This window comes from Cucurbita maxima, unplaced genomic scaffold (genome assembly GCF_002738345.1).
Source record: "Cucurbita maxima cultivar Rimu unplaced genomic scaffold, Cmax_1.0 Cma_Scf00012, whole genome shotgun sequence".
Lineage (NCBI taxonomy): Eukaryota > Viridiplantae > Streptophyta > Magnoliopsida > Cucurbitales > Cucurbitaceae > Cucurbita > Cucurbita maxima.
Window position 1 is genome coordinate 4849574 of NW_019272028.1, and position 12048 is coordinate 4861621.

Sequence of the window (12048 nt, forward strand, 5' to 3'; positions counted from 1 at the left end):
ATGAATTGAATTTGAGGGTTTTTAAAGAAGTTTCCACATTATTTAAAATGAATAACATATAGAATATATATATATTTTTAAAAAGTTTGTAAAGTAATTTAAAACAAAAAATTTCTAAAATAATTTAAAACAATATTTCTTATGGGTCAAATATTCAACTTCCCATATGATTTATTAAACAAAGGATTAAAATTATATAATAGCACGAAACCTCTAGAAAAATAATATTAAAAGAAATGGAATTGAAAATATATAAACTAAATCATTTAAAAAACTTATACTAATGCTAGACCTAGTTGTTAAATCGAAGTGATAAGTTGTGTTGATACGAATCATATGGCTCAATTTACAAATGACTCGTCAACGTACGACTTTGCCATTATTTGAGGAAAAAAAATAAGTAGCCCCCTAATGAAGTAAGACATGCATACATACAATAAGCATGCACATGTGGGACCTAGTTCGTATGTGTCAAGACATCTCATTTTTGTGTGGCTAATGTGGACAATTAGCTTATTAAGTTGTACCAATTATCTCAGGTGCATGATCCGGAGTTCTAAGAGACTTTACCAATTAAATTTTCTGAAAGCACGTCATTCATAATATACATGAAATCTCTTAACCGACTCTCAACATATATAAACAAATGCATGCATTGTCATCACATATCACATAATACAATTCATATATATCCAACCTAGTTTTAAGTCCGTTTATTAAGAGAACTACTTTGGATCATAATAAAATTTCAACGATTACCAAATTCGAGTTCAAATATTTTTGTGGAGTCCGAGCATTCTCCCCAACTTAAAAGAAAATTAAACACTTAAAACCGGCCACCGAAACTTATCCAAAAATGGATAAGAGAATTAAGGGGTATTTTTACCAACAGTTGTTCTTAAAAACAAAATTTAGGCCAAATCTCAAAAACTAAATAGAAAGAATTGAACCAGAATCGACATTTGGACATGCTACAATAGTCATCTAGAAAAAATTGTAGTGCTGGAACAACTGTCGGAAAACATTAGAGATTAAATAAATTAAAATTTTATAGGTTAAAAAGTCCTTATTTAATCTCTAATTAATTATTAAAAAATAAAATAAAAAACTTACCAATTAGGTTAAAACAAGACTTAAAAGGAAAAGTATTAATGGATGGGCAAGCATTATCTTCTCCATTCTCCATGGCGGCATCATTCTTTCTTCCCTGTGGTTAGCAGTGTCAAATTTTCTGAGCTGGACCCACACGTCGTTTTCTTTTTCTTCCATTTTCCCACTTCCCAAACACCCCAGTTTCTCTCTCTTCTTTACTCATTTCCTTAACGCCTTTCCTCCTCCTCTTTCATTCTTATTCTTCTCTCTCTGCTTTTGCATTTATCACTATTTTCTTCTCCCCACCATCTCCGCCGCGTTTTCCTCCGTCCTCCCTTCTGGAGAACAAAAAGAAACGCAATTGATGAAGATGAGAAAAGGGTTTTAATCCAATGCCGGCTGTACGGTTTCTTTTCTCCCTGTCATTTTGAGTAAAACCCTGTTCTGGGTTCCTGTTCTTTCTTTCTTCTGGGTTACCACAGAGAGAGGATTTTGATTATTTTGCCTTTTTCGTCTCTTTTGTTTTTTTTTTTTCTTAGTTTCTTGACGAAGATTGAAAAGAAAATGAGGGAACCCCATTTGGGTTTTGGGGTGTTCCTTTTTGTGTTCGTGTTCTTTATCCAGTTTCTGGGGTCCTCTGTTTACGGCCAGCCGGCTGCCGGCGGTGGCGGTGGCGGTGATGGGTCAGTGATGAATCTCTTGAGGACTAGTATTGGAGCCCCGAGTTCTCTTGGGTGGACTGGTTCGGATTACTGTCAATGGCAGTATGTGAATTGCGATTCTCAGAACCGAGTGCTGAAAATCCAAATTGGAAACCAAAAGCTCAAGGGATCACTTCCAAAGGAGCTCTTCAACCTATCGGCGTTAGTACAATTAGAGGTGCAGGGCAACCAGCTGAGTGGGCCGTTTCCTAATCTTCCTGATTCACTGCAAATACTTCTTGCGCATGATAATCTTTTCACTTCCATGCCGGCTGATTTCTTCGCCAATAAGTCGGCGCTGCAAACGATATACATCGACAACAATCCCTTTGCGGCCTGGACAATCCCTGATAACATTCGAGAGGCTTCTGGGCTACAGGAATTTTCAGCAAATAGCGCTAATATAACTGGTGTAATCCCTGGATTTTTCGATGGCACTACATTTCCGACTCTTACAAACTTGCATTTGGCGGGTAATTTTCTTGAAGGTGGATTACCAGCGAGCTTTGCGAGTTCTTCGATTCAGTCACTCTGGTTAAATGGACAACAGAGTAGTTCTAAGTTAAACGGTTCCATTGCCATACTGCAAAACATGACAAATTTACTGGAGATTTGGTTGAATATGAACCAATTTTCAGGTCCTTTGCCGGATTTCTCAAACCTTCATGGATTACAAAACTTGAGTTTGAGGGATAATCAGCTTACGGGTATTGTTCCTTCATCCTTGATAAATTTGAAATCCCTTGTGATTGTGAATTTGACGAATAATATGCTTCAAGGACCCATCCCTGCATTTAATCCTAATGTTCATCTGGACATGAGTCCTGGATCCAACAATTTTTGCTCGAATTCTCCGGGTGAACCTTGTAATCCCCTTGTGACTGCTTTGTTATCGGTTGCACAGTCAATGGGTTTTCCAACAGCCTTTGCACAGGGCTGGGTAGGCAATGATCCTTGTAATAATTTCAAGGGCGTTATGTGTACTGGCAACCCTGGAAACATAACTGTTATTAACTTTAGAAATATGGACCTTGTGGGCACTATTTCGCCTAGCTTTTCATTGCTTACATCTGTGCAAAAGCTGCTTCTCTCTAATAATTCTCTTTCTGGCACAATACCAACAGAGCTTGTTACTATGCCTAATCTTACAGAATTAGATGTCTCCAATAATAAGCTTTATGGTAAAGTGCCTGGTTTTAGGACAAATGTGATTGTGAACACGCAGGGGAACCCAGATATTGGGAAGGATAGCCCCACTGCTCCTACTGGGAAATCACCCTCTGGTACCGGTTCGGGTGAGGTATCTGATAAAGTTCATAAGAGAAGTAATACCGGGGTGGTTGTTGGTTCCATAGTTGGTGTTCTTGTTGTTCTACTAATAGTTGGGACTGTGATTTTCTTTTACATGAGAAATAAGAGACATGGTAGTAGAGTGCCGAGTCCAAATACAGTGGTGGTACATCCTAGTCATTCTGGAGACCAAAATTCAGTGAAGATTACACTTACGCAGGCTAGAGTCGATGCGCCTGAAACCAGCAGCCCTCCTGCTGGACCCAGTGATGTCCATGTGGTTGAGGCAGGTAACCTGGTTATCTCGATTCAAGTTTTAAGGAATGTAACAAATAATTTTAGCCCCGAGAATATATTGGGGAAAGGGGGTTTTGGAACTGTTTACAAGGGGGAATTGCACGATGGTACGAAGATTGCTGTGAAGAGAATGGAGTCTGGAGTCATTGGTGAGAAGGGTTTGAATGAATTCAAGGCTGAGATTGCTGTTCTTACTAAGGTTCGGCATCGAAATTTGGTTGCGCTTCTTGGATATTGCTTGGATGGGAATGAGAGGCTTCTAGTTTATGAGTACATGCCCCAGGGGACTCTTAGCAGGTTTTTATTTAACTGGAAAGAAGAAGGGCTTAAACCCTTTGAATGGCAAAGAAGGCTTATTGTTGCCTTGGATGTAGCCAGGGGTGTTGAGTATTTGCATAGTTTAGCACATCAAAGCTTTATCCATCGTGATCTTAAACCATCGAACATTCTTCTCGGAGATGATTTGCGAGCTAAAGTAGCTGACTTTGGATTGGTTCGTCTTGCTCCTGAAGGGAAAGCGTCGGTCGAAACAAGACTTGCAGGAACGTTTGGTTATCTTGCCCCAGAATATGCAGGTATGCACTCTTCTCGTCTGCTTGTGTTTGAAATCGTGAATTTAGTTATGTAGAATGTCTTTATTGTAAGGGATTTGCTGAACCTGTTTGTTTCGCTTAGCAATAGGCTTTTAGAAACTAACGCCTCCTAATGATATATACTGACATTCTATTCCAGTAACTGGACGAGTTACGACCAAGGTCGACGTTTATAGCTTCGGGGTGATCCTGATGGAGATGATATCTGGTAGAAAAGCACTCGACGATAGTCAGCCAGAAGAGAGCTTGCACCTCGTGACATGGTTCCGCAGAATGTACATTAACAAGGAAGTTTTTCCAAAGGCCATAGATCCTTCAATCGACATAGATGAGGAGACCCTTGGCAGCATCACCACTGTTGCAGACTTGGCTGGTCATTGCTGTGCAAGGGAGCCATTCCAGCGGCCCGACATGAGTCATGTAGTCAACGTGCTTTCGTCTCTAGTTGATGTCTGGAAGCCAACAGAACCATCATCTGAAGAGCAGTTTGCAATTGATTTGGAGATGTCATTGCCACAGGCGCTTAAGAAATGGCAGGCATTCGAAGGAGATAGCGGTACGGATGTGTCTTCATCATCATTCCTTCCAAGTAGAGACAACACACAAACCAGCATCCCGAACCGGCCATCTGGTTTTGTAACTTCGTTTACGTCTGCCGATGCACGGTGAGCTATAGAGAAACCCAAGTTTTTTTTTTATTGATCTTAGCTGCTTTCTGTTGTCCATTCTTTAGCCTCTCTAATCTTTGTTGCTTAATCCTCAGTAGTGTTGAACCTTTTGTGTAAGGCTTGTGATGTTTCCTCCCCGTGTTCTTGGATATTTTAGTGTCGTCCACATCTATGTAAGGTTTTAGAGAAGGAAATTCCCTTACAGAATGCCTGAGTTTTTTCATTATTATTTTGACAGCACTCCTTGGACATTTAGAAGAAACGATAAATTATTTATGTATGAAGTTTAGTGATTGTTTGAATACAAAATTGAAATTTCATAAATTTATGGAATTATAAACTGATAAGTTAATTTGTCTGCTGAGGATGGTTGGGAGAGGAGTCGCACGTCGGCTATTTAATGGGTTGATTATGGGTACGGTACGAGGTCTTTTGGTGAAAACCAAAAGTAAGCCCATGAAAGTTTATGCTCGACAATATCATATCATTGTGGAGAATCGTGGTTACTAACTTGGTATCAGAGTTGTACTTTTTAACTTAGTCATGCCAATAGAATACTAAGTGTTGACCAAATGGTATACTTTGTTCGTGGGCTCTAGAGGAATCGAACTTCGATTAAGGTGAAACTATTCGAGAGTTTCACAGACTTTAAGAGAGGCTCTATAGCGTGTGTTTTGTTTGGAGGAAGAATTATTGAGGATGGTTTGGAAAAGAGTAAGATATCCCCTCCTCAAAGGGTTGATAAGAATACATTTTCATTGCAGTCATGACAATGTCGTGGCATGGTCCAGGTCTCATAAATTGAGTCAAAATTCATAATTTGTCCACGTCATCCATCCACATCATCGGTCCACGTCAAACAAACTATTTTCAATCAAATATGGAAAATTTTGTTTGAGGGATGCGAGCGGGCCCACAAATGTCCGATTACGATTTTATTCCGTTTTGTCCCAACAGTGCGTAAATTTAGGAATTAATTAGAAAAAAAAACAAATATACCTATCGAGGCGCCAGCTTAGCAGAATCAGGGGAACGCCCACTGTTTCGTTTCGTCACAGTTGACACGTGGCGAATAACTATAGGTGGGGCTTATCTGGTTCCCTGCCTGTCATTTATGTGTAAAATTGACCGTCACTGCAGTTGCGGTTTTTTCTTCTCGCCAATGTAATTCGCCCAAGCTTATCCGTTTTATTGAAAAACGATAAAATGTAAATTTAATTTGGTAAGTTAATTTATATTATTGATTAATAAACTATATTTCTATTGAAATTAGTGAGTATGGAGGCTTTTACATTTCTTATTAAAAATAATAGGTAAAATAACGGAAATTGACTAAAGGACAGAAAAAAAATCAAATATAGGATAAAAACAGACCGACCTATAGAAAAAAGTCAACCACCCAACAAAGACGTTGTGGTTGTTGAAATTGTTGTTCTTATAGTGCATAATAGTTCGTCTATAACTCTAGATCTTTCAAACTAGAGTTTCTCGTTCAGGAAAGATAATGCTTAATAATATTTGAATGCGTTTACTAGGGAGAGGTTGCTACACCATTATAAGGAATGATTCGTTTCTCTCTCCATCCAATGTGGGATCTCATGATTGCTGACACACCGTCCACCCGACTTAATTCAACTATGTTTGATAATATATTTATAAATTGAATCAAAACCAATATCAATTAATTTACAAAGTATGTACTATTTTACCTACCATTTAACTAATAATATATTTATTTTAACAAAGTGAATGATTTTATAAATTATAATTTTTTATCCATTAAATATAAATTTTAATTTTAAAACTTCAAATTCAAATCTAAATAAACTAAAAATGAAAATATGTTATTTTCAGAAATTTAGTGATTTGTGAACATAAAATATAATTCAACGAACTTATTATTATTTTCATAATTTTAGAAAGTGAAATGGAACTATGGGCTTCGCAAAACAAGGCCCATGAACTACAACCATAATCTGGGGCCCAAAGCCCATTCGATCTCCGTCTGCTGGATGAACGATCAATTGCGTCTCCCAACATTGCTCCCTCTTCCAAATTTCCAGTTTCCTTAACCCCTGTACACTGCTCCTTCCTTCACAATTCTTAAAAAATCTCAAACCCTAATTTATCTGGTACGGTCATACTAAAACCCCATGAAAACCCCATTGACTGGCGTTCTGTTCTGTTACTCTCCTTTTTGAAGCTGTCCCTGCTCGCAAAACCCAGCTATTTTTTCTTCCGGGGGTCTCTTAAGGGATTGCATAGCCTCTTCCGGCAATGGCTCTCCCTCCTCTTGAGTGTATGTATGTCGTTGAAAGCAATCTTCGCGAATGGAAGTCCGGAAACTCGAGCTTTAGGGTTCCCAACCCTGTCCCTGTGCTTCGCTTCCTTTACGAGCTTTGCTGGACCATGGTTGGTACTCTAATTCATATATGTGTGAATTATATATATTTTATCAACTTATTTTTGGGTTTAGATATGTCTGGTAGTTTGTATATGTTGAAGTTGCGTTCTTTAGCAACTATTAAGCGTTTTTTTTTTCTTGGGATTTTAGTGGTGCAATGATTTTTTTATCGATAGATATTTGTTTATGGGATTCTACCAAATTCAGGTTCGAGGTGAATTGCCGTTCCAGAAGTGTAAAGCAGCATTGGATTCAGTAGAGTTCACGGACAAAATGTCTGCGGAGGAGTTAGGATCGAGTTTTGCTGATGTCATTACCCAATTGGCCCAAGATGTTAGTATTTTAATTTTATTTATATTTTCGTTAACAAGAAGCTTCATTTTCCATTTATGCTTAGATGAATTTTAGAAGTTTCAATCAGTGTTTTCAAGGTGCACTTGGGCGATTGCCTATGGCGAGGTGCATATCCTGCAGTTAAATAATGTTTTATAGTATTCTATTAAGTGTGCCTCGTGTCACTCGGGCGACACATTTTTGTCGTCTTTTTCCTTAAGGTGATATAGAGACTTTGTTGCTCTAGAGTGTGCCTTGCGCTTTGAAATTAGTGGTTTTGATTGTTAATATCTCATTATTTGAAAGGCGGACTCTCAAGTTCTTATATATATTTGAGGAGAAACCAACTCCTATTTTGATTAATAAAATAATACAAAGGATGCCCTAGGACAGGCCAATAGAGGGGATTACACACGCACACACACACTCATACAAAACTAACAAAAAAGAACCCAAACTCTTCATCGAAATACTAAAATCTTGCCTTAATAAAGAAAAAAATGAATGACTCTAAATTTGATGAGGAAGCACACCATCATAAAACATGGTTCAATTGTTCTACTGCATCTACATAAAATGCGCTAGTTTTGTACCATGTGACTGTTTGTTTTGAAGTTTCCCCATCCTAAACACATAATGTGATAAACAATTGTCATCTTTTGGTTGAGTTTAGAGTTCTCTAGTTGAAAGTTTCTAACTTGCAGAATTATATTTATGCTTCATTTGTATTGTAAATGTTATTCATGTTTCTGATGAATAAAATATATTTGAACATGAGGAGAGTATCCATATTTCTATTTATTGACCTAAATTTACTTAACTTGCAGATCACATTACCCGGAGAGTATCGTGTTCGTCTTTTAAAATTGGTGAGTATATAAAATAAGAGATTATGATTATTGCCTCATGTTGTTGGATGGTTATCTGGGCTCTTTAATAGTATCCTTGGCTTATTCTTTTTAAAGCTTACGGTTTTGTTTTTTTAATTCAGCCTTTAGAGTTTAATTTTGTTATTAGGCATAATCAAGATTAGTTAGCCATTTTCTTGGCGTGGTTGTTAGTCCTAACAAAATTTAGGTTGTATATATAGCAATCCTTGTTATTATCAAAGGGCAGATCATTGTTTAATAAAAATTCAGTCTTTGGTTTTTACACTAAATTCATATCAGAGCACTGCAAATAAGGGATTCTTATGATGGGGAAAGCACTACTACTTCTGGTAAAGAATCATTCAGAATGGAGACCACCATTCCGACCCAAACTTTATCTCCAAGATCAACAATTCAATGTTTGCTGTCGGTTGAAGAATCTATTGGAGGAATACAATGTATGATGGCTACTTTGGCTACTCAATTAGAAAGAATTGAGTTGAAATTTGAGCGACAATAAGTGGGAGAAGAGAAAATTCTTGACCTCAAGTGCAACCAAATCAAGATTGTGAATCCTGTTGCAAGCTAGCCGCAGAAGAAAGAATTCAGAATCAGGAATGGTTTAGAGAAATTATCAATCAGGGTCATCCACCTAGACAGGAAGATACACATCATGATTTTCATTCTTCAAGTGACGAAGAAAAATTCTTACTTTCTCAGCAGCCAGCTTATGAAAATCAATTAATCCAAGGGATGACTGTTGATGAAGATAGATTTACCGAGCTTTAATGGAAATTTAGATGTTGGAAATTTCTTGATTGGATCAAGAACTTCAAAAGCTTTTTTGATTGCATGGAGACTCCAGATGAAAAAAAAGGTCAAGTTTGTAACACTACAGTGGAGCATTCACTTGGTGGGACGAGCTTGTGGAATAAGAACTTTCAAGACTTGACTTGACTACAAATTAGGAAACTTCTCAAAGAAAGCTTTTAACCTTTCGATTATGAACATATTCTTTTTAACCAATATCATCACTGTAACCAAGGATCCAGAACAGTGGGGTAATACAAAGAACTATTCAATTGTTTAGGAGCTCAACTCAATCTGGCTGAAGGGGAGAAATATCGAAGTGCAAGTTATATAATCTGGATTGAAGAAAGAAATTCAAGAAAAGGATAGAATTGTAACCGTTAGGGTGTTTGACAGAAGCTGTAACGTGAACAGAAAAATTTGAATAACAGTATGAAAAAAGGAGAAAGAAACGAATAACTTGGGAAAGGCTGAACAACACTTGTAAATGCAATTCAAATGAATTCCAAGTTGGCAGTTCATCTAATAACCCAATTTCAAATGGAAAAGAAGAAAAACAATCACGAATGTCCCAGATTTAAAAGGATCAGATGTTGTGGCTAAGTAAACTCAAAATCAGGCTTAATTTGGGGAAGTTTTTTCCGTTGTGGACAGCAGGGACATTTGTTTATCACTTGAGAAAATTAGTGGCCGTAATTGATGAAAATGATCAAGTTAATGGTTAAGGGGAAGAACAATTGGAAGAAGATGTTGCCCATCTTGAACCTTATGATGGAGAACAGGTTTCTTGTATTGTGGTTCTACTCACTCCTAAACTTGAGACACATCCACACAGACATATGCTTATTACATGATGTACAATCAATGGAAAGGTACGTAATATGATTATTGACAGTGGGAGGGAGCGGGGAACATTTGTTTCTCAAAAAGCTTGTTAATGCTCTAAATCTTAAAGTGGATCGACATCCAAATCCATATAAGGTAAGTTGGATTTAAAAGGGAGGTGAAGTAACAGTGAATTCCATTGCCAAGTACCTCTTTCTATCGGAAATCATTATATGGACCAGATAATCTGTGATATTTTGAAATGGATGTTTGTCAAATTCTACTAGGAAGGCCTTGACAGTATGATCTCCAAGCTCTCACGAAGGGAGGGGCAATCCTTATGAATTCTTATGGACGGGAAGGAAAATTGTGTTGTTGCCCACTACAAACACTAATGACAAAAAAGGACCCAAAGATGATTCCAAGGCAGTGAAACAACTATTTACTATAGTCAAAGACAAAAACTTTATAACAGAAGAGAACTGTATTGTTTTGCTTTTGTTTTAAAGGGATAACCTCCTTCGACATAGCAATTTGAGGCTGTACATGAAGAAATTCAATTGTTACATACTGACTTTCCTGCTCTTTTAGAAACACCAAGTGAAAATTACCTCTATTATGTGATATTCAACATCACATTGACTTCCTGGATTCACTCTTTGGCATTTACCTCATTATAGAATGAGTCTCGAAGAGTACTCAATTTTACATGATCAAATAAATGAGTTGCGGAAAAGGGACATATTAGACCTAGTATGAGTCCATGTCCTGTTCGAGCACTTCCAACACCTAAAAAAAAAAAACGAATCATGGAGAATGTGTGTTGCTGGGCTATAACAAGATTAACATAAGGTATCGATTTTCAATCCCATGTTTATCTGATCTATTGGACCTATTGATGTAGCTCAATTTTTTTTTTTCCAAAATAGGCTTGAAATGTGGTTACATCAAATTTGAATCCAACTAGGAGATGAATGGAAGACCACTTTCAAAACTAACAAAGGGTTTTTGAATTGGCTTGTCAAATGCACGAAGTACCTTTGTGAGGTTGATGATCTAGGTTTTAAAACCATTTTTGAACCATTCTTTCATTTTTATGATATTTTAATTTACAGAAAATCAAGTGATGAACATATTTTTCACCTATGAAAGCTTTTTGAAACACTTCACAAGCATGCACTTTACATCAATCTTAAGAAATGTTCCTTCATGACTCCTGAAATTCATTTTTATGCTTTATAGTCCATAAATATGGCATTTCTGTAGATCCTTCTAAGATTCAAGCTATCAATGAATGGCCTGTACCAAAAACAGTAAAAGACATTCAATGTTTCCAAGGTATTGTGTCCTCTTATCAAAAAATTTATCCAAAGTTGCACTGAATGTCTAAAAAAGGGTAAGTTTCAATGGGAATATACCAAACCAATAGTTTTTGTATTCTAAATGCCAAGGTAGGCTATGCACCTGTCTTAGCACTTCCTAATTTTACTCGACCAATAATTATTGATGCTTCAAGAATTGGGACAGGGGCTGTACGTTCTCAAAACTTTCATCCCATTGTATTCCTTAGAGAACTTAGTGATTCACGCAAAAAATGGAGAACATACATACAAAAAAGAGTTATATAACCTAATCACTGCTCTCAAACAATGTTAGTATTATCTCTTGGGAAAAGAGTTTATACTATTCACTGACCATTATTCTTAAAAATTTCTACAAACTTAGAAAACTGTCATCCTGACATGCTAGATGGTTGGCGTTCATACAACAATCTGATTTTCTTATTAAGCATGAAGCTGGCCTTAGTCACTGTGTAACCAATGGCCTTAGTAGAAAAGCCACACTCTTAAACCTTACCAAAGGTAGAATTTTTGCTTTTGACTCTGGCATACTTAATGAAAATGATTGGGACTTTCATGAAATTTGCTACCTTTGCAAAACACAAGTAAATTGCAACAATATTCATCTTGCTTATGGGTTTTTTGTTCAAAGCTGACAGGCTATGTATCTCCCATACTTCTTTAGGAGAACAATTACTTGAGGATGGTCATGCAGGAGGTTTGGCTGGACTCTTTAGTGGTGTTGGGCAGAAAATTTTGTACTTTTTATCTAATTGTTTCTTTTTGGCCTTTGTTAAGAAAAGACGTCTTCAATTTTATACAAAGA

General features: G+C 36.9%; 2 protein-coding genes across 5 annotated transcripts in view; both read left to right on the forward strand.

The window, feature by feature from the left end:
• The first annotated feature begins 1289 nt into the window (after positions 1-1289).
• On the forward strand, positions 1290-4848 carry LOC111487117 (receptor protein kinase TMK1-like). Its single transcript, XM_023134366.1, has 2 exons — positions 1290-3955; positions 4113-4848. The coding sequence occupies exons 1-2, from the start codon at positions 1657-1659 to the stop codon at positions 4640-4642; spliced, it is 2829 nt and encodes a 942-aa protein (XP_022990134.1). The 5' UTR covers positions 1290-1656; the 3' UTR covers positions 4643-4848.
• A 1833-nt stretch (positions 4849-6681) lies between these two features.
• LOC111487845 (THO complex subunit 2-like) overlaps positions 6682-12048 on the forward strand; it is a 35890-nt gene continuing 30523 nt past the window's right edge. For 2 of the 4 annotated variants that reach the window (XM_023135394.1, XM_023135396.1), the window contains exons 1-3: positions 6682-7053; positions 7253-7378; positions 8206-8247. In XM_023135394.1, the coding sequence (XP_022991162.1) occupies positions 6919-7053; positions 7253-7378; positions 8206-8247 (303 nt within the window). In that variant the 5' untranslated portion in view covers positions 6682-6918. Of the gene's footprint in view, positions 7054-7252; positions 7379-8205; positions 8248-8547; positions 10735-12048 lie in introns of those variants that run through there. The other 2 variants (XM_023135395.1, XM_023135397.1) reach the window with 2 other exon arrangements.